Raw genomic sequence first — 18,716 nt, forward strand, 5'->3', positions numbered from 1 at the left:
GGGTATGAGTATATGGGTACGCCAATGGACACGGGGCAATTGAGGGGCTATGAGCCACAATCTAGTAGATCCCGGGTCGAGCTATAGTCCTAGGGAGGTCAACTTGAAGTCTTGATAGCCTTAGCCGCTTGGCAGTCTATCAGGTGGTTACGTTACGTTGGCTGCGTCCATGGATCCGTAGATCCTGCCGAGGTGAGTAGGATATTTTGATTTTCTCGACAAACAAAAATAAAAATTCATCCCTGAAAATATTTGGGATCCAACTGCCCCCAAATTAAAGTTGACATACCCTGGTCTTTCATCCATGCGGATAATGCCCCTGCTTAGTCCGCTTAGTCTGCAATGATCTGCCCCAGGGCTGTCAACGGCTTGAAACCCTTGAAAAATTAACCTATAATTAATGCTTATGTATATCACTATGATTCACTATGATTCACTCCAAAATTTTACAACCCCAGCTAATACCAATCAATTTAGGATAAAAAAAAAACTAAAAAATAACCAAAAAATAAATAAATCATTCTCCGCACTCCGGATCGCCCTAAGACAGATATGGCTCCCCCCCTTCGGACCAAGCGGGATGGCGCCGAGAAGAGGAAATGATAACCGCCCCCAAAAAGAACACACTCGAATACGTTGCATCGGCTCTCTCCGACCTCGTTCCCTATACGCCGTACTCCGTATATTGCATTTCTTGAGCATCCATAACCTAGACGCGACAGATTACCTAAGTAGGTAAACGTTGAACGGCCCCACCATCCGGATCCGAAGAACGGAGCTCAGAACGTGCGATGGAGAATTATTATTTTTACTTGGGCTCTCGCTTCTCGATTTCTCTATTTCTCTGCTCCGTACGGAATACCTAGGCAGTTACGGAGTACGGAGTACTTTGTCCCAAAATCCCGCACATATTGAAGGTTATCACACCGGTCTACTCCGTACTCCGGCCCCAGCCGCTAAAACACGTAATTGGGGAATATCGGGGAAAGATCATAACCCGGGGGCCGACTGATATTATTTGCTACAACCTTGGAAGGATTGTATCATTTACATCCAATGGAAAATGCAAACCAGAAAAAGTTGGTAGATATACGGAGTACATAAATAGATATGTACATGCAGATTTTTATTTCCAGTTGTAACTGGGATATGTGTGGTCTCAGTTAATATAATAAGTTTCAGTCCTTCCACGCGTCAACACGCTCACACACCGAATGTTCCCTCAAACTCTTTCTAAATAGTTTCTAGCCTGAACCATAAGTCAAAGTCAAAATACCCAAAAGTTAGTTCTCACCGCAAACCAAAAAAAAATAAAATAAAATGAAAAATGAAAAATGAAAACCTTGCAAGTCATCCCATGTGGAAGAATGCGTTAAAATAGGTATGCATGTGGGTGCGGTAGCCCGTCGCGTGGCCGGAGTTAGCGAATTGTTTCAGAATTTCGACAAAAAAAAGGTTTCATTTACCGAGTACTATCTATTGAAAGACACGGAAATTTTCGAGGCTGATCGCTGCAGAGATGGCAAGAATGACAATTACCATACGGAGTACTCACACCGGTCTAGATACATATGCTCAAGAATTATACCGCATGAACTGAGCTATCTGCACACTGCACCGTTTAATCGAGGATTGTAGGTAGCTATCCCATGTATCATACGTCAGAGCCCCCGGGGAATAACCGAAACCCGACCACGAAACTTGTTCCTTCCCTTGTCGTATAATAATCCTATATATTGGTGATAAGCACTGAAGCACTGCTCCGTAAGGGCCACGGAATAGATCGTAACTACTTTCCTCAGCCCTGGCCCCATTAACAATCTAATGACACAATCGGAGGTCATGGTTAGATGTGTCAAGATGTCGAGAGGTGGAGGCAGGGGGGTCAAGTGAGCGCGTTTATGTTTGCTTTTTCTTTTGGCTTTTGCCCACATGTGCCACGACGATCTTCAACGAGTTCGGGATAGTTACATCCAGTCAACCAATCTGGATTTTCGCACTCCGTGTAAGGCGTAAATGCAATATAAAAATTCCTTAACTCAAAGTAACGGGTTTGGGCTAATATCATAACCAAATTCGGAGAAACTCCATGGGGAGTTACGGAGTTTCGGAGTTTTCTAAAAGAAAATAAGCATCGGAATACATATTAGAAATCACATTGTGACGTTAAAAAGATCGTGTCAAGGATCAGCACGTTCCCTTAGGTTTCATCTCCACAACGGAGGTAAGCACTGTATATAGATAATTTAAGGGAACGAGACCAGATTGGACAATCCCTTGCCCTAGTATGTATGTACTCCGTACTCCGTACAATATAATAACTTGATTCCAATAGATCCATCCCGACAGCCAAGCACGCGGACCCAACAGCCCTGGGCCGGGAAACAAGCTCTCTCCACCTTCCTTGATTTTGAATCATATAGAGATCGATTTCCTTGATTTCCATGGTACATAGCTTTTAGCTTCTGATATTGTTGGCTATCATACGCTATTATGCTCCGTGCTCCGTGCTCCGTACTGCTTTATCCAGGTGGAGTCCCCGTTCTCACCCCTCTCTTCGCCACACCCATGACTCGCGCACATAGATTGCTACCCGGGTTTTCTCGCCATCCATTAACAGACAACCTGTGGACGGCTAGCTCCACAGAGCTTGGATCCTCAAATCGGATGTGATTTCACATCCACTGCCTCCACAGTAATCATACATCGTATATCGTATACTTCGCACAGTATGCAGTATAGTAGTGATGCCCTACAACACACGGAGTACATAGTACTCCGTACAGTGGTTTGCGGTCTTTGGTTTGGGTTTACATGAGGCATATTAAATGCCGCATACAATATACATACGTATACTCCGTAACCAGCCGTGATCTCGGCAACTTCTCAGGCCGAAGTGATGAGAATGTCGCCGAATTTATTAAATCTCCTGTTGTAACCCTACTATAACTCTTTGGGATTGGTGCTCCTAATATCCGTGTATAATACCCCGTATAAAGTATGCAATAACAAGCCTATAAAAACTTAACCAACATTGGTAACTATACCGATGCTAGTGATGTAATGCTGTCCACGTAGTAACCAGACTCTAGCTATTGGTACGTCCATCCCACCCTACAATATATCTGGCCTACTATTTCACCCGGGCAAATTACAAGCTAGGTGGGACGTGCCTCGAACAGGGGAGGGGTAGCTCATCTATTCTTGTACTAATAATCTCCACGCAAATTATTTTGGGAGGATTTACTCCGTACTCCATCCCCCGTTCCCCCGTAAGAACGTGTAGAGATCTGCAGATATAGCCTCAATTTATAATGAGTCAATTTCCACTATCACCAGAAAAGCATCGGTGAAATCCGAAATCCAACTCCAACACAGAAAACCCCCAAATGTTTGCCTGTGGCGTATTGTCTAGAACCTGCAGCCACTATGCAACTACGATAATCTGAGTGTTCCCCCCCTTTTATTTGTGCATGCTTTTAGTTCCTTTCCCCGGTGGGATTAGTAGCTTGTTTTCTTTTTCATTGAAAATTATTGAGATTTCGGCGCTGTTGAACAATTCCCGGGCAGACACTAGGTACTCCACATTGGGTGTACTCTACGAAAGTACTCCATAGAAAACAAAGCAAACATGAAAAAAAAGAAAACATTGCATCCTGACACGATTACATTTGCGGGCGTGGCAGTTCTATTTGCTTTTTTTCCCTTGATATTTCACCCTCCTGCGCTTTTAAGAAGGGCGATTGATTTGTATTTTCCTTAGCGCTCTCGTGCTCTCCATATGTTGTATGCTGTAAGTGCAGACGCACATGCCAACGAAAGAAGTAAACATCCAGAGGTGGGGAAGCCCAGCTCCAGACTCTGCTATCTTTTCTCCCTCTTCCCATTGAGACAATGCAATAAAATGACTACATATGCGGACCCCATCGTATCGACCGATCCAGAGGTAAGAGTGACACAAAAGCTGAGATAGCAACACATGCGAGTCATGAAAAAGAAAATGTCACGGCGAGTTCATCCAATGAGCCGCACGACTCGGAGTTTGACTTGTGTTCGTTGTATCTGGTCTAATATCGGATGACTGTGGATGCGGGCGCGGGTGGCCTAGCGACTGATCATCGTTGGGTTCCGCAATTAAAGCCACTGGGGCCTGATTGGGCCGGAAAGAATTCAGCGTGTTGCGCTGCATGTGCAGGCGTCGTTGATCTTCGACATCCTGTCAAACAATATGACAGGTGCGTACTCCATACGGAGTGCATACAACGCAGCCATGGATTGGTGTGGAGGCGGTGTAAGTTGGAATAAACCGGAAGAGGAAAACGAGACGACTTGAGTCTGAGATGGGTTTGTACCGAGGACCTTGGGAGGCGCGTAAATAGGACGGGTGCTTGCTTTTTGCCTGCAGGGGCCTGTCGCATGGTGTTCATCCCCAGAAGGATAGGTGCATTAGTTACATTTGTTAGAGCCAACTTGAGAACCGACGGGTTTCTCGCCCCTGCGCACTTGGCGAACGCCATTATGGTTTCAACGGGCCCGACGCTACTTCGTTCGCCCCGCCAGGCATATCCAAATCTCGAGGCGTGAAAACACCCCCCTATACCGGCGCAGCAGACGGATTGCTCATCCTAGGCCGTTCAGCCTCATGCATTGAGTTGGTCGACGCGCGTGGACGCGACGGCAAGGAGATATTCTGTGCGGGTGGTGCAGCGGCCGCTTCAAGCTGCTTCCAGGGCTCTTCCTCGCCCTCGTCCTCATCGTCGCTGGAAGATTCCTCGCCTCGGCGGCCGTGACGTTGAGTCTCATCTCTGGATTTGCGTCTCTCGCGCAGCTGCTCCTTGTGTCGGGTATCTATGCAACTCAATTGTCAGTATTCTACTTCAAATATAATTCCAGGATATACACAGCAGCGTGACTTACCTCTGATCTCCTGAGTTTTGACAGCATACTGCTGGATCTCCTCCTTGCTCAGAACCCTCAACACAATCACATAATCCGGCCGCTCCTCGAACCGCTCATTGCCCGCTTCCAATGCCTCCGGATTCACGAGCCGCCGGTCGATCTTCGTCCAGCGAGCTCCCGGCGGGATCCCCTGCTTATGGGCGTCTTTGAGGGGAGCGACCCCCTCCCTCACTGGATTCGGTTCCTCTGGGAAAGCCGGGCGCGGAGCCTTGAGGATTCCCTTGGGAGGAGCCTCGGGCTCCTTTGGAGCAGCCGGCTCGACAGCAATAGGTCTTCTGGGGTCATCTTTGCCCGTGTCGACCGGGGGCGATCGTCGCGAGTCAATGTCGTGGCCATCCTCCAGCATGCGGTGGGAGCGAGAAGATCGGTATCCACGCGAGTGCTCGCGGTATCGTCTATGATGTGAGCGGTCCCGACTGCGGTCACGGTCGTGGTCGCTCTCGGTGTCGGTGCTGCTGTGCCTGCGACGTGCGGGCTCACGTCTGTAGTTTCGCAGGTCTTCATCTGACGTGTCGGCATCATCGCTGTGCGTCCGCCGTCTAGAGTGTCGCCGCGATCGACCGTGGCGACGGGCATTGGCGGGGTCCAAGTAAGCCTGCTTGGTTCTTTCATCGGCTGGAACCGCTTCGACCAGCTCCCGCGATGGGGGCTGGACGGCATCGTGGTCATGCTCGCCGTGTGGACGTCTGGCCTTGCGACGTGACGGGCGGTGGTTATCGTAGTCCGACATGTCGGAGTATCCGCCTCCCAATGCTGCTGTTCCAAGCCCCATAGTAGCCAACGCACCGACGTCATGCGGCTTGGGGTGGTGGTCTTCTGGATAGCGGTGGTCTCGATCGTTCGCGTGACGCGCTCCGTGGGCACGGCGGCGGCGACGCTCATCACGTCGGGAGGGGTATTCAGCGTCGGAGTCCTGAGGCATGGCAACCAGGGCTTGATCATGGAATCCATCATTTGATCTATGTGGGTCCCGATGGTCATCCTGGCCATACGTTGAGCTTCGCGGCCGTTCACGCCCAAGCTTGTCAAGGCCCCAGGATGTCGGGGGTGGGCCATGAGGGCGGTCTTTTCGTGCCGTCCAGTGGGGATTTTCTTCAACGCCAGTGTTACTGAGCGGCCGATCGATAGAGTATCTCGGCCCGCGATGGCGTGGCTTGACAGGATAGTCCCGGTCGAATTGCTCACGGGCGTTGGTGTATGAATAGGCATCAAAGTCATCGATGTCATCGCCTTTCCTCAGCCCGTCGTACGCTGGATAGCGCGGTGAGCGTGGGGGCGGGTGGACACGGTGTTGATGCGCACTGTGATCAGTCCTATGTCTGGCATCATTCCGTGGGCCGATATGACCCGTGTCGCTCGCATAGTCGGTGCTATAGATTCGGCGATGGGCGGGGTGCCGAGGGGAAGCAGGGACTACATGATGGCCGGAATCCGTACGAAAAGGGCTCGGGGTACGGCGGTGAATTGAGTGGTGCACGGGCGAGAGATGTTGACGGGATGTGGAAGGTACAGCCAGACGCACTGGTGTCTCGTAATCGGCTTGTGTTGCTGTGTTGCTTCTGTGTCTGCGGGGCTGGACACTGTATTCGGTGCGTTTTTTGGCGGACGCAGTCGGATCACGGACTCGATGGGATGATATTTGGTGGGCCTCGAGTTTCGATGGTCGCCCTGAGTGGTACCCAAAAGCACTGGTGTATCCAGTATCAGACGGGTAGTCGGCATAATCGTAGCGCCTTAGTGCATCATGAGGGTCGTATGAGGAGCTTAGTTCTACCATGCCGGTTGACGCTCTCATGGGGTCAATCATGGAGTGTCGGCCTCGGCTAGGAGACAGATTTCGGTAGTAACTCGACATTTTGAGAGATGCGATGGATACAGATAATGATAGCGCCTGATCGGTTGAAACCAGGTGTAACAGTGTTCTCCGGTCGGCTTCGGGGGATGAGTATTTAACAATCGGAGTCGGGCTATGTAGAAATGCCCAACCTGGTCGGTTGGCTTGAAGGCGAGGATTCGGTCAAAAGTCGAGAAAATCGGAGCCGAAATTGACACGAAGCCTGGAGCCCAATAGTTGCCCAACTCAACAATGAAGGAGGGGATTCAGAATTGTGTTGAAATGAAAGGTGTGAATAATGACGCAAAAGTGGGTTGGGGTCCACGGGTTGGACCAAATGTTAGTAAGAAATGCCAAGGAATTTCCACTGATGATTATTCAGTCAAGGGCCTTACCCAGGTGCCCGGTGGAAGTGGACAGCTCTGAGATGAAAGAAAACAAAAATAGAAAACAAATAATAGAAATACTACAAATACTAGAAGATGTATATAAATATGATTTCCATGGATCCAGAGAATGTGAACCTTGGGAACTCAAAGCTGTCAACCGTGGATGCCATGCGTTGTTCCCGCTCTTTAACTATGAAACTCCCTTGCTTCATATGCGCAACACTCCCCCGACAGGCGGTCAAGAGTCCTTCATTTTTGTTTCGCCCGGGTAAACCTTAGAAGCCATATATGTGGGTTCCAAGGTTTGAGAGTTTGAGAATCCACAGACGTTTTGTGATATCACTTGAGCCGCATTGAAGGGGAAAACTGGAGTTGTTTGGGTGAATCCACCCTACTCGATTGTTCAGAGGCATCTATTGAGCACCCAGTTTTACGCTCAGACCATGCCCGGTGAAGCGTTTTGTTATATAAAAGAGCTTAATGTGACTTAGTATCAAGGGCTTGGTGTATAGAGCAAGTGGTAAATTTTCATCTCATTTAGATCTATCAACAAAATTGGTTACACGAGGTCCCGTATATCGCCTCAAAACATTCATACATCTATCGACCTATGCACCAGCTCACCGGTTTACAGACTTGGCAGGCAGGGCCGGCCTCAAAATCGTTCTACGCACCTACACCTACATGATCCCTAATATTGATGCTTCTAAGGGACTTCGGGCTACCTCGAACGACGATACCGACGGCTTCGCGTCAACGCAGCAAGGGTAAGCGATCGGCCCTGCTCCGTACTCGACAAGTTAATTTACATCTTCTTTAAGGTGTTAATTTAAACTAAATCCTCCAATCTATAGTTAGTGGTTTCCACACTTAAGTTTGAATGTTCTAAGTGGATAGCAAGAATAAATTGGAAGATAAAAGGTTCCCTAGACGCCCTTAAATTATCTACTATAGCTTTTTATATCCCTCCCCCGTGGCTCATGGTTTTTCTGACTTCAATTCTTGGAAAATCCTCGCAATTTTCTATCTCCTACAAACTTTAAAGTAATCGACAGAAATAGACGAGTACGACAATGTATGGTATAATATGACATGTAAATTCCCTAAAGAACTAACTAAATTGACAAATTCAGCTCTTTTTCCAATCTGTGCGGACATAGCTGGTTAAGCAATGTATATATACCCGTGGACTTTTGTATGGTACCGTTATCATGGCGGTCCATTGATTTTCCGGTTTGTAAAGACTTGGTAATTTCCATCATGAATTATGCATGGTACTCGACAGTAATCAATATTAGCTAGTGACGATAAGATCCACTCGACCAGAAATAGGATGTCATCACGGGGTTTAGGGTGGCTTATGTCCGGACTCAGTAAAGACTAGACAGACGATATGCTCGATGACATTAAATCAACTTAGGGACAGGAATTCAAGATTCTAAGCAGGCAAAAGTAGTACAATTATAATGGTATATAGGTTTAGGTAAAAAATAATGGATTTGGTTTTTTCGGATGGTTCTTAAAAATAGCCCACCTTGACCTCAGTCACTTCAGAACTCGACCATAATCCTTTTAGTTATATACCAGGTCAGCTCAAAGTGCCGTCATTTTTATATCAGACGGCCTAAGAATCCGAAAACTCTTAGGCCCATGTGAGATTTTTGTCGAAACCTTTCTATTAGGGTGTCACTATCGATTGGGGTATTCTTTCAAACCTGGTAGGCAAGGGGAAATTGCCCTAAATGTTCCCAAATTGCAGCATAATAACCTCTTTCTACATATTCAACCGCCTTCTAGACGATTGGCAGTAAGGTTGATTACGCCTTCGTATAAGTGAGAGTGCTAGATCTTCTTTGAATCTTCGATGTATTGGTTGAAGGAGTATACACGAAATCGAGAAGACCAGAAAAGGGAGCTGAATTAAGTCTCGGGGAGGATATTTTTTATTGCCTGGATTCTGCACGGCGATCGTGTGTGGTAGATTGCATCATGATTTCGGATTTTTGACTGTAGGTGCGGCCTTCGGAATCAATATACTGCCAATTATCACACTCACGACCCACTCGTACCCCTTTTCAATGGGGCAGGCAGATGCACGGGGGAAAGTTATATCCGAGCCGGAGGTCTGGAAGCCGGCCATAGTAATGTTTTCGCAGGAGGAATTCTGGGAATACACGTTATGGTTATCAAACTAACCGAGATAGAAAACTTCAATTTGCTTTCTGGCAGAGCTTATAACCATATGTGCCTACTAAGTCTGGGAGGTCAAGAAAAGAAGAAAAGAAAAAAAAAAAACACATTGGTATTGATATATGGTACAGTTTATTGGGCTTAATAAGCTTGTATCTTTCTTCCAAGACTGATACAAGGGCTAGACGGAGGAGGCTTCCGACGACCCTATTTCACTCACTCGGGCTTCCGGCCGACCATAAGGTACATTGGGGTAAACAATTTCTTCTGGGCACCCTCGACCAAGCAATTAGCACCCAAAGACAGGCTGTCGCCAGTCTTTTGTGAGCCCTTCGGGAAGAGGCCGATAGTCTCACCAGCACCGATAAAACGATGAGCAATGCCACGACCCCACCAGGTCATACGAGCGATAAGGAAAAAGTCCCAGATCGATCCCATATGCTTAAAGGAGCCCGCTAGGGGGTAATACCATGGAATAGGATCAGGACGAGCAGCCATATCCTCGTGGTGAATCAAGTTGAAACCAGCGTTACGGAACGCAGTCAGGCCCTCAGAAACTTTAACCATGTTCGAAATTCCGTCACCCTGCTCGATACCGAGACGGATACGACGGTGCTCGGGATCATCGTTGTTGTAATCGTCCGTCATAAACCATTCGTAGACCGCAAATTTACCACCAGGCTTCAGAACTCGGAAGATTTCTTTATAGACACCCTCAAGATCAGGAGCGTGGACGGTAGCCTCGATCACATACACAGCATCGAAGCTGTTATCGGGGAACTTCATCTGCATAAAGTCGCCCTTAACGAATGCCATCTTATCCGAAAGTCCTTGCTTTTGGGCATAGTAGGTAGCGCGGTCGATTTGGTAGTCGTTGTTGTTTAGACCGGTAATATGGGCACCGGTAAACTTGACAATCTCGCGTGCGGGTCCACCAACACCACAGCCGACATCTAGCACATTCATGTCTTTTGTGATACCAGCCTGTAGGGCAAGGTAGTGCTCATGGCGGGCGATGGCCTGGTGAAAAGGCTCGCCGTAGGCGAAGCGGCAAAAGTGAAATGAGGTGCTCCATCCGTACTCGTAAAAGTCGGTCGCAAGGTTATAGTAGCTAGAAGAATATCGTCAGTATCAAGAAGATATATCTAATACTAGCCCTAGTTAAGGGGTAGATATTAATGATCAAGATTTCGCAGGACATACTGTCGGGTCAGAGTTGCGTACTCCGCTTTCCGGGCCTAACAATCGCAAGGCGTTAGTGATCAGATTATTTCACTAGAGATGGGCAGTATCAAACCTCGCGAATCTCATCTGTCTCATCGGTAGCCTGGTTTTCCCAATGTTTGAAGTACTCATCTATAGCAGCCTTCTGAGCGGTGGCATCCTTTCCACGCATAGCGGCAAGACCACCTTTGGCCTTGGCCGACTTGCCGTGGAGGACCTTGTTGAAGGCAGCATCGCGTGCGACATCCTCATGTTCCAAAGTAGTGGGAGTCATGGTGCAGAGAAGGAGTGATGGTTTGTAGGAGTTTGAAGAACGAGGAGAAAGTTAAGACTCTATCCAAAAAAAAAAAAAAAAAAAGACAGAGAACGAAGACATGGTATATATAGTAAATTGAGGATACTAGAAAAGCTTTTTTTTAAAAAAAAAAAATAAAAAAAATAAGGAAATTCTGTTGCAGAATGTAAGTATAGAGAGAAGACGAATACATCCGTGGATGAACCCTGCCCAGGTGGAGCCCTGGAGTGCAAGGCCAATTACCCAATCAAATGAGAGTACATCTAATCATTTTTTTGGGGGTGGTCACACCCTGCTCTTCGACGGAACAGGCACTTTCCGAGCTATGGGACGCGATAGTCAAAATTCGGATGCTGCAGCTCCCGTGCCTCAGGTGCCTCAGGTGCTCTTGGAGTGATTAGTCATGCTTATCTTCTGTGAACGTTCCACTGTTATCGATTTCATTTCCGTGTGACAGAAATAGACGGGACGGGTACGACAATGTATGGTAAAAATGACATTGTAAAATTCTCTATCTAACTAACTAAATTGACAAATTCCGCTCTTTTTCCAATCTGTGCGGACATAGCTGATTAAGCAATGTATATACCCGTGGACTTTTACATGGTACCGTTATCGTGACGGTCCATTGATTTTCCGGTTTGTAAAGACTTGGTAATTTCCATCATGCTTAAATGCATGGTACTCGACACGGTGCTTTCGCTATTGACAATCCTTTTTGCAATTCCGCCCTTTGGAACCGGCTTGCAATTGGCATCAATTGACCGAAGTGATGCTGCCAAATAGGTTAGACCAGATACAAAATCAAATAAAAATCAAATAGAACAAAACATTGCACTATACAGAGAATTGACGTAGGTTAGGCCTTGACTGCATTTCGATGACAATACAAATTCTATGAATGGTTTACTTGTGGCCCACTCAACTATATAAGTGCTCATGGTAATCATAACTTGGAGCATTCCGCCAGGCACCGATGGAGGTTTTTGCCACCTACGCCTACAAGCGCTATTTACACTGTAAGCTACTCAGTACTCGGATAATCCAGTCCCTCAAAATATTGGTGTAACTAAGGTTAGTCCTGAGCAAATCTATATGCTTATATAATACTTGGTGGGCGCCCGGCATCCATCCATAGTTACTCGGATTTACTTAGTGAGCAAAAAGCGGCAAGGTCTAAGCACTAAAACGGAAAGGGAAGGCCAATAGGTGGCAGGGGAAATCAAACTCCGTACTCCGTACATGAGTACCTTAATACTACGCAGCCACGAAAAGGTAATCCTATAGAAAGTTCTCTCTATGAATTACGAACCTCACCTCACCCCTAACCACCACATTGCCCGCACCAAGGGTATACACAAACTGGACCACCTATAGGCGCATTTATTATTCCCACGAACAGCGGGCACTGCATGGGTACTTTCTTGGCATATGTAACCCACGACACACAAAGAAACCAACAAGAGCTACCGGGCAGGGCGACCAGAGTTACTGAACAGGTCGAGTCCCTCATCATGCCCGATTCACCCTCGCACCCGCGGGAAAGGCTTGGAGTCAGACACCCGAACCGAGGCGCAGACTCTGCAGAAGAAACCCGCTGGAACCAAAAACCCGGGCCTAGCTAATAACCCATTTGTTCAAGTACCGAATATGACCCCACCCGACCACCCAGTAATAGAAGCCCTTCATTCAATATGGATGGCCCGCCTCAGGTGGAAGGAGGGCAACGCGCCTACAACCTCCATCATGACTCGATCACCTCCGGAAGACAATATGTACCTAGTCATTAACTCCAGCGCTAATTACTAAAGCTTCTGGATCTCCAGTATGCCCGGTCCCGTCGCAGATTACCATATCCCGATGCCCAAGTCGTCGGTTACTAGGCGCAGTTCTGGCCGATCACGACCCGGGTCGCGGGTGAACATGTCGGCATCAAATAGACGGGTGCTACCACGTTGTTTCTCTCTCTCTGGCTGGTCTATTTTGCGTTCACTTCACCGCTGCTTAAGCACTGCCTGCTGCTGTTCGCTGTGACCACCTGTCCGCTGCATATCCAGCTCCCTATGTTCGGGGCTTCGACTCTGTTGTCGTTGCTTGTTGGCTGCCGGAGTCGCACCTGTTCACCTTGGGTTTCAACTGGGATTCTATACTTGGGATTTCAGTGCTGTAATGGAAGCCCTGATTACGAGCGCCTGTGTATTGGTCTTGCGATATAAAGATAGTCTCGTCCATGGCTGGTTTGAAAATATCCTCACAGTGCTTCATACAATCAGACTTTGGCCTCATATAACTACATTTACGGTTCCAGTCCTTCGGCCAACATTCAAAAGCTTCAGGATCTCCACGATCAAAATATCACAAATCAAACTATCCTCCCTACCAATCGGTTTATCCATCTGAAACTTCACGCCACTATGCCTTTCTACACCATGTCAAACTCCATGTCCAACGTCTTATCCAACAACATCTTGGATACCAAGGCCGACAGCGAAGGACAGAATTCAACTCCTCTTTTGTATGGCCGGCGCTTGCCCCAGCCCAACAATCTCTCTTATGACGATGCCATGAGCAACCCGCCGGTGTATCGTGCACGATCAACTCTGGCTCCGTTCCCGGATGCCATATCTGCTCTCGTGCCCGGGCCCGACTACCTGTCTACCGGAGCCCCAAGACAGGTGGTATTATGGGTGAGATGCTGCGGATGCAAGAATTTGGTCAATCCTCACCTAGCGCCGGAGAATAAGTGTCCAATTTGCGCGCATACTGAGTGCAGTTCCTGCGGCAAAGAGAATGTTCCCTAGTCTAGGATAGACTGTACGGGGGGCTTGTTGTGTCTGGGATTCTGAGATTTACTTTCTTTCATCTCTTGCATTTGCTTTCCTTTTCTTGGTTTTTGGATGTCATTTTCACTTTTTTCCCCCTTTCTTTTTCCCTTTGTTTTTTTATTGATCGTTCTTTTGTTTATTGTCATGGGGCATTGGTGCATCTCAGGGTCTCGAGCAGTATCTATAGACGATTTGCCTTGATCCTGGATGACGTTCGGACACAGTGCCGATGATGCGGACGATACGCCTGCCCGAACAAAAGTCACAAGCATTGAGGAGTCATATAAATGGCATAGATAGATAGTTATTTGTTTGGAATTGCGAAATACTTTGCGGGATATATATATCGTCTACCACATATGTAAAGGGTACCATATCACACCTGTAGACTTCTTAGATGTTCTCTCATTCCAAGATAGTAGAGCTCCCATATAAAAGGGCGATAGATTATTAATAGAGATATTAATTTATCTAGGAACCTGGCTAGACGTTGAAGGAATTGAAGAACCGATTCCAAATGCAGGGACAATGGATACCCCAAACAAGTATAAAGTTACGCTATGGTAGGTATAGATAGATGGTGATTAAACTGATTATGAGTATCCATAGGGATTTGTGTTTTCCTATACTGTTACACTGGCAGGCCTACCTATAAAGGATGCCGAAAGATCGAAGGTCTGTTTAGAGATATTTGCACAGTTGCCAATGCGGAAATATATTGCTAGGGTCAAATGGCAAAGGACTACATTAGCATTGGCCTTATATAGATTTTTTTTTCTAGCTACTCCTACATTCTACAACTTCTATCTCATGTCATTGGATTAGGGGCAACTTATAAATACGGGTAGTGAAGGAGTATTGAGCAAGAAATCACCGAGTTGCCCTGAACGGCTTAACGGATAGATTATAATGGGAGAGCATACGCATCTTCGCCTAAACTCTTTCTGTACCCAAAAACAAAAGTTTCTAGTATCAACTTTGGAAGAACCTTTGAAAGCCAATAAAGTGCCGACCTTGGGAGGCCTATACGTAATAACGACGACATTCAGCCCTACAGTTGCCCGACGAGGACTTTCAGTCTATCGGAATATAAATTACCTTCACGCAGCCAGATCAATAGTGTATACAGTGGGGTCATATTGCATTAATTATGAAGGTATCCAAAACACGCACGAAGCAAGTGCCCCGAACTATTGATCGCTAGGAGATTTTTCCCGGTGGCTACGCCCCGAATGTGGGGGCTGCGGAACAGCAGCCCCGTTCTCGGGCGGCGGGGCCAGTCCAGCCTCCAGCCGCAAGCGGGTCACCACGGGTCCCAGCGCAAAATTACTCTCCATGCTGCTATGGTCGGCACACGGGCTCTTCTTGATCGGCAGCAGCCAATCGAAAATGTTGTATCCCATGACCTGCTGGAGGTTTTTCAATGGGCTACCTAGGTCGAAGGGATTCTCGCCCGGCAGAGTGTGGAGGATGGCGAAGACGTGGCGTTCGCCTGAGGGGTTTGTTGTTTGCGGTTGGGTTGGAGTTGATGGTGCTTGTAATGGGTAAGAGACCATGCGGAATGTCGGAGCCCAGGGGGACTCTGCTACCCAGAGTCGCTCGAGGAGGTGTTCTGGGACACGGATGGCAAGGGTCCAGACGGCACTGCGTCGGTTTAGGTTTTCGATTGTTGTGATATTGAATATGCCCATTTGGACTGAGCTCAGGGTCATTCCGGCGGTGAAGAAGGCAAAAAGGCCGCTCCTAGTGGTTTTTATTAGACTTCATGAATCTCCCAAGTATCCTGTGTATATGAAAACTTACAGTCCGATACAGACACACCAATGGGGGTTTACTCCTCCGGTCTGGTTGAAAGGTTAGTAACGGGTTCTTGGTGAAGAATTGGTATGGTAGCTTGTGGAAGTCTCACCTGGCGTCGGATCTCCGCTGTAAAATAAGCACACACTATAAGGGCAAAGGTACAGAATATGCAAGTATAAGCAACGAATTGAATGAAGAATTTGAACGATGTCTCGGACACCACGCCTCCAACCCTGCATTCTGTCAGCTGGATACTGGTTTTGCGTAAAGTCGTTGTTATCATACCAAGGACAAAAATGATCCATTTTGCGCACACATCGACCCAACTCGCGACAGTGGTGCGCCCTGTCCGTCTTGTACTGGCAGCACGTGGTGCACCACAGGGGCCGGCCATCCGCCTGACAGACGAAGACATCTTTTGTGTAGAAGCTCTCCAGCCCAGGATCTGACTGACCTGCGGTGCCTACAGCAGTAGAGTTCGAGCCTCTCTCCACATCCGCGTCTGCCCGGATTGTCTTCTCCGGATCGGGTTTGCGCGTGCTTTTCTTCCCACGCCGGCGCTTCGATTGCTTTTCGTTCTCGTCATCCGCCAGTTTTTGTTCACCGAGGGGAAGGTACCCGGGATTCCACAGGACTTGGTAATAAAGATGCAGATATGAAACGACCATAGGGATTAAAAGGACGTAATAGATCGCGATGATCGCGGCGCCAGCGCCGACTCGGGGGCCTCGGTTATGGGAGGGTAACGGATGAATTAGATAGTCGACTAAGTTTCACATCGTTAGTTCCCTGGAAAAGAAGTCGACCACATTCAGGGAAAACTCACTGCATAATGGTTTCGTGACCGCATAAGAAGCGTACACCACAGCGCCGAGTAAAACAGGCGGAATGAGCCTGGATACTACGACGTTGGCGCGCTTCTGCGCGGGAGACGCCATATATACGGAATCAATACAGCAATATCAAATGCATAGGATTTTAATGAATGCCCTCGGGGGACCTGCAAAGGACCGGATTGAGTAGGGAAGGTCGTTGAATCAAACAGTGCAAACCTGACGTAATCGGAACTCTCTGGCCAGGTGCGGTGTCCACAGGCCCGTGTCCCTGGGGTTCGTTCCAAGGATTCCCGTTTGGATCCCAAGGATCGGGGCATCGGTAGAACCTTGAAAACACTCTGGGCTTTTACAGCTTGCCTTGCTTCAACCTCAGCTATCGTATCCACACGGTAAATTTCGGGCCTACTATTACTAATTCTATATTTCTCAGCTGCGACCGTCAGATAAGGCCTCACAAATGTCAGACCACCTCTAAACTCTTTTTAGATCTTGACGGTGTTACGGTTGTACTCAATAGAGCTCGATATGGTATCTAGGAAGGCACATGGTATGGAATTTCCGTGGATCCACGGGTGAGAATTTAAATTAGAAACCAGCCGTTGAGTTTCACAGCATCTCGTAATCTGTAATTCGTAAGCAATATCCGAAGAAAAAAGAAAAGAAAAAAGAAAAGTGCAAAACAACTATGATGAAACGAGTTTTTGATTTTTTTTCCCATCATATTCAGGTTGTCAGAAAACGAAGCCTGGGTGACTTAGGCAACACTGCTCAGGGCGCGGATTCTGGGGCACCTGATTCGAATGACTCTTCATTTTGCTTTTCGAAGCAGCCGGTGCCTGGAAAACCAGGGAAGAGTGGAGTATATCGTACCCCTTAGAAACCAATTGATCGAGTTCATTTACCAAGGCATCAATGTCAAAAGGAATTTGAGAATTTAGACCGTTATTTCGGAGCACCCGAGTGACCAGAGCCCGTTGACGCACATACATTCTCCCGGGTAAGCCAGGCCAACTGAGACGGTGTGAGCATTTGCTTAGCCCTGGAGAATAGTGGACCCGTTGACTCAATACGCCTAATCTTCAGAGATGATTCATAGATTCCTCACATTCTAGGCACAACTGGGGTGCTCTGGGCAATGACAGAGCTCCGGACTACACTAAGCCACTGCCCTGGGCAACCCATCTCGCGGGTGATGTGCAACTAAGGCCAGCTTTTACCCCATCGCCCAGATGAGTGCCCGGGTAATGAATTCGGCCAATTACAATGTGGATCTCACGTCGCAAGGCAGCCTGGGCTGTTGACTGTTCTAGGAACGCTGCCTTGCGCTTCTGCTTCTATTACATCTATTCTAGTTTCTTCACGTATATAGCTCTCGTGGATCCCCCATGCTGAAATTCAATTCCATCTCAAACTCAATCAACACATCCAACTATCGGTTCAGCAGGACCTTCCCGCTCTACAACTATAAAGACCTTTCAACTCATCTTCCACCAAATCTTCCATCCTGTCTATAATATCAATCCAATCTATCCAACTCATAACATCAATGGCGTCTCTGTGGTATTGCTGCGGTTGCCACTTCGGCCCTCACAACTCGTCTCTCTACGACGCCTGCATCCAGTGTGGAAAAGTTCGTTGCGCTCGATGCGTTGATGAGAAGGTCTCCGACAGTATGAGCATCCACTCGCACTCCCACGACAGCAACCCGGTCTCCGCGTACCCAACTGCCATCTCATTGCACTCGCCTCGCACCCCAACCTTGAAGTCCACAGCCATGCCCATGGTTGTACCAGAACTTCCCGGCCTACGGCCTCTACCACGGACCAACTGCACGGATATCTCGTCATCCTCACTATCTGGAACGAGGCAGAACGGTCCAACCTACATGTATATCTGCTGCGGATGCGGAGACGGTCCCAAGATCTACAACATTCAACCCCAGTGCGTGTCATGCAATCACATGGCTTGCAACAATTGTGAGGAAGTCAAGTGAGACTTTTTGAAACGCCGTCTCGCGGGCCGAGACAGGCTACTACCTACGAATACAATGGTAAGCGACTCCGATGCTCACTCAGCATTTCGGTGGTTCTTGAAGCTGACAGTTCGGCATAGTGTTTCCGAACTCTACTGTTACTTGTTTTTCTTTTTTTGGATCTCCTTTTCCTTATTTCTAGAATGTTTTTCTATGTTACGCAAAGCGGGTTATGGGTCATGAGCATATATGGTGTAATGCTTCTTATTTTTGTTAGACTAGAAATTTGTATACTTGCGGTTTCTTGATTGGGTTTAGCGCAAGGCCAGCGGGGCTGGATTCCCTCTGTCTGCCTTGGCCATTTTTGATTTTCCAGTTTCATTTTCATTTTG

General features: G+C 47.7%; 7 protein-coding genes across 7 annotated transcripts; 2 read left to right on the forward strand and 5 right to left on the reverse strand.

Annotated features, from left to right (window-relative positions):
• Positions 1-4,003: 4,003 nt before the first annotated feature.
• Positions 4,004-4,517, reverse strand: N7487_000552 (uncharacterized protein; the record flags this gene model as incomplete). Its single annotated transcript, XM_056868300.1, has 2 exons — positions 4,004-4,216; positions 4,251-4,517. The coding sequence occupies 2 exons, from the start codon at positions 4,515-4,517 to the stop codon at positions 4,004-4,006; spliced, it is 480 nt and encodes a 159-aa protein (XP_056733084.1).
• A 77-nt stretch (positions 4,518-4,594) lies between these two features.
• On the reverse strand, positions 4,595-6,814 carry N7487_000553 (uncharacterized protein; the record flags this gene model as incomplete). The annotated part of the gene is made up of 2 exons (XM_056868301.1): positions 4,595-4,848; positions 4,918-6,814. The coding sequence occupies 2 exons, from the start codon at positions 6,812-6,814 to the stop codon at positions 4,595-4,597; spliced, it is 2,151 nt and encodes a 716-aa protein (XP_056733085.1).
• Positions 6,815-9,588: 2,774 nt separating this feature from the next.
• Positions 9,589-10,870, reverse strand: N7487_000554 (sterol methyltransferase; the record flags this gene model as incomplete). Its single annotated transcript, XM_056868302.1, has 3 exons — positions 9,589-10,483; positions 10,576-10,610; positions 10,670-10,870. 3 exons carry the CDS (start codon positions 10,868-10,870, stop codon positions 9,589-9,591), a joined length of 1,131 nt encoding a protein of 376 aa, XP_056733086.1.
• A 2,015-nt stretch (positions 10,871-12,885) lies between these two features.
• N7487_000555 (uncharacterized protein) lies at positions 12,886-13,123 on the reverse strand (the record flags this gene model as incomplete). Its single annotated transcript, XM_056868303.1, has 2 exons — positions 12,886-13,007; positions 13,042-13,123. The coding sequence occupies 2 exons, from the start codon at positions 13,121-13,123 to the stop codon at positions 12,886-12,888; spliced, it is 204 nt and encodes a 67-aa protein (XP_056733087.1).
• Positions 13,124-13,305: 182 nt separating this feature from the next.
• On the forward strand, positions 13,306-13,692 carry N7487_000556 (uncharacterized protein; the record flags this gene model as incomplete). Its single annotated transcript, XM_056868304.1, has 1 exon — positions 13,306-13,692. The coding sequence occupies one exon, from the start codon at positions 13,306-13,308 to the stop codon at positions 13,690-13,692; it is 387 nt and encodes a 128-aa protein (XP_056733088.1).
• Positions 13,693-14,906: 1,214 nt separating this feature from the next.
• On the reverse strand, positions 14,907-16,454 carry N7487_000557 (DHHC family palmitoyltransferase; the record flags this gene model as incomplete). Its single annotated transcript, XM_056868305.1, has 5 exons — positions 14,907-15,459; positions 15,520-15,560; positions 15,626-15,749; positions 15,802-16,282; positions 16,343-16,454. The coding sequence occupies 5 exons, from the start codon at positions 16,452-16,454 to the stop codon at positions 14,907-14,909; spliced, it is 1,311 nt and encodes a 436-aa protein (XP_056733089.1).
• A 1,444-nt stretch (positions 16,455-17,898) lies between these two features.
• N7487_000558 (uncharacterized protein) lies at positions 17,899-18,345 on the forward strand (the record flags this gene model as incomplete). Its single annotated transcript, XM_056868306.1, has 1 exon — positions 17,899-18,345. The coding sequence occupies one exon, from the start codon at positions 17,899-17,901 to the stop codon at positions 18,343-18,345; it is 447 nt and encodes a 148-aa protein (XP_056733090.1).
• Between the last annotated feature and the right edge of the window lie 371 nt (positions 18,346-18,716).

Source organism: Penicillium crustosum, assembly GCF_028827405.1.
Source record: "Penicillium crustosum strain IBT 35664 chromosome Unknown utg000001l_segment0_segment0, whole genome shotgun sequence".
NCBI lineage: Eukaryota > Fungi > Ascomycota > Eurotiomycetes > Eurotiales > Aspergillaceae > Penicillium > Penicillium crustosum.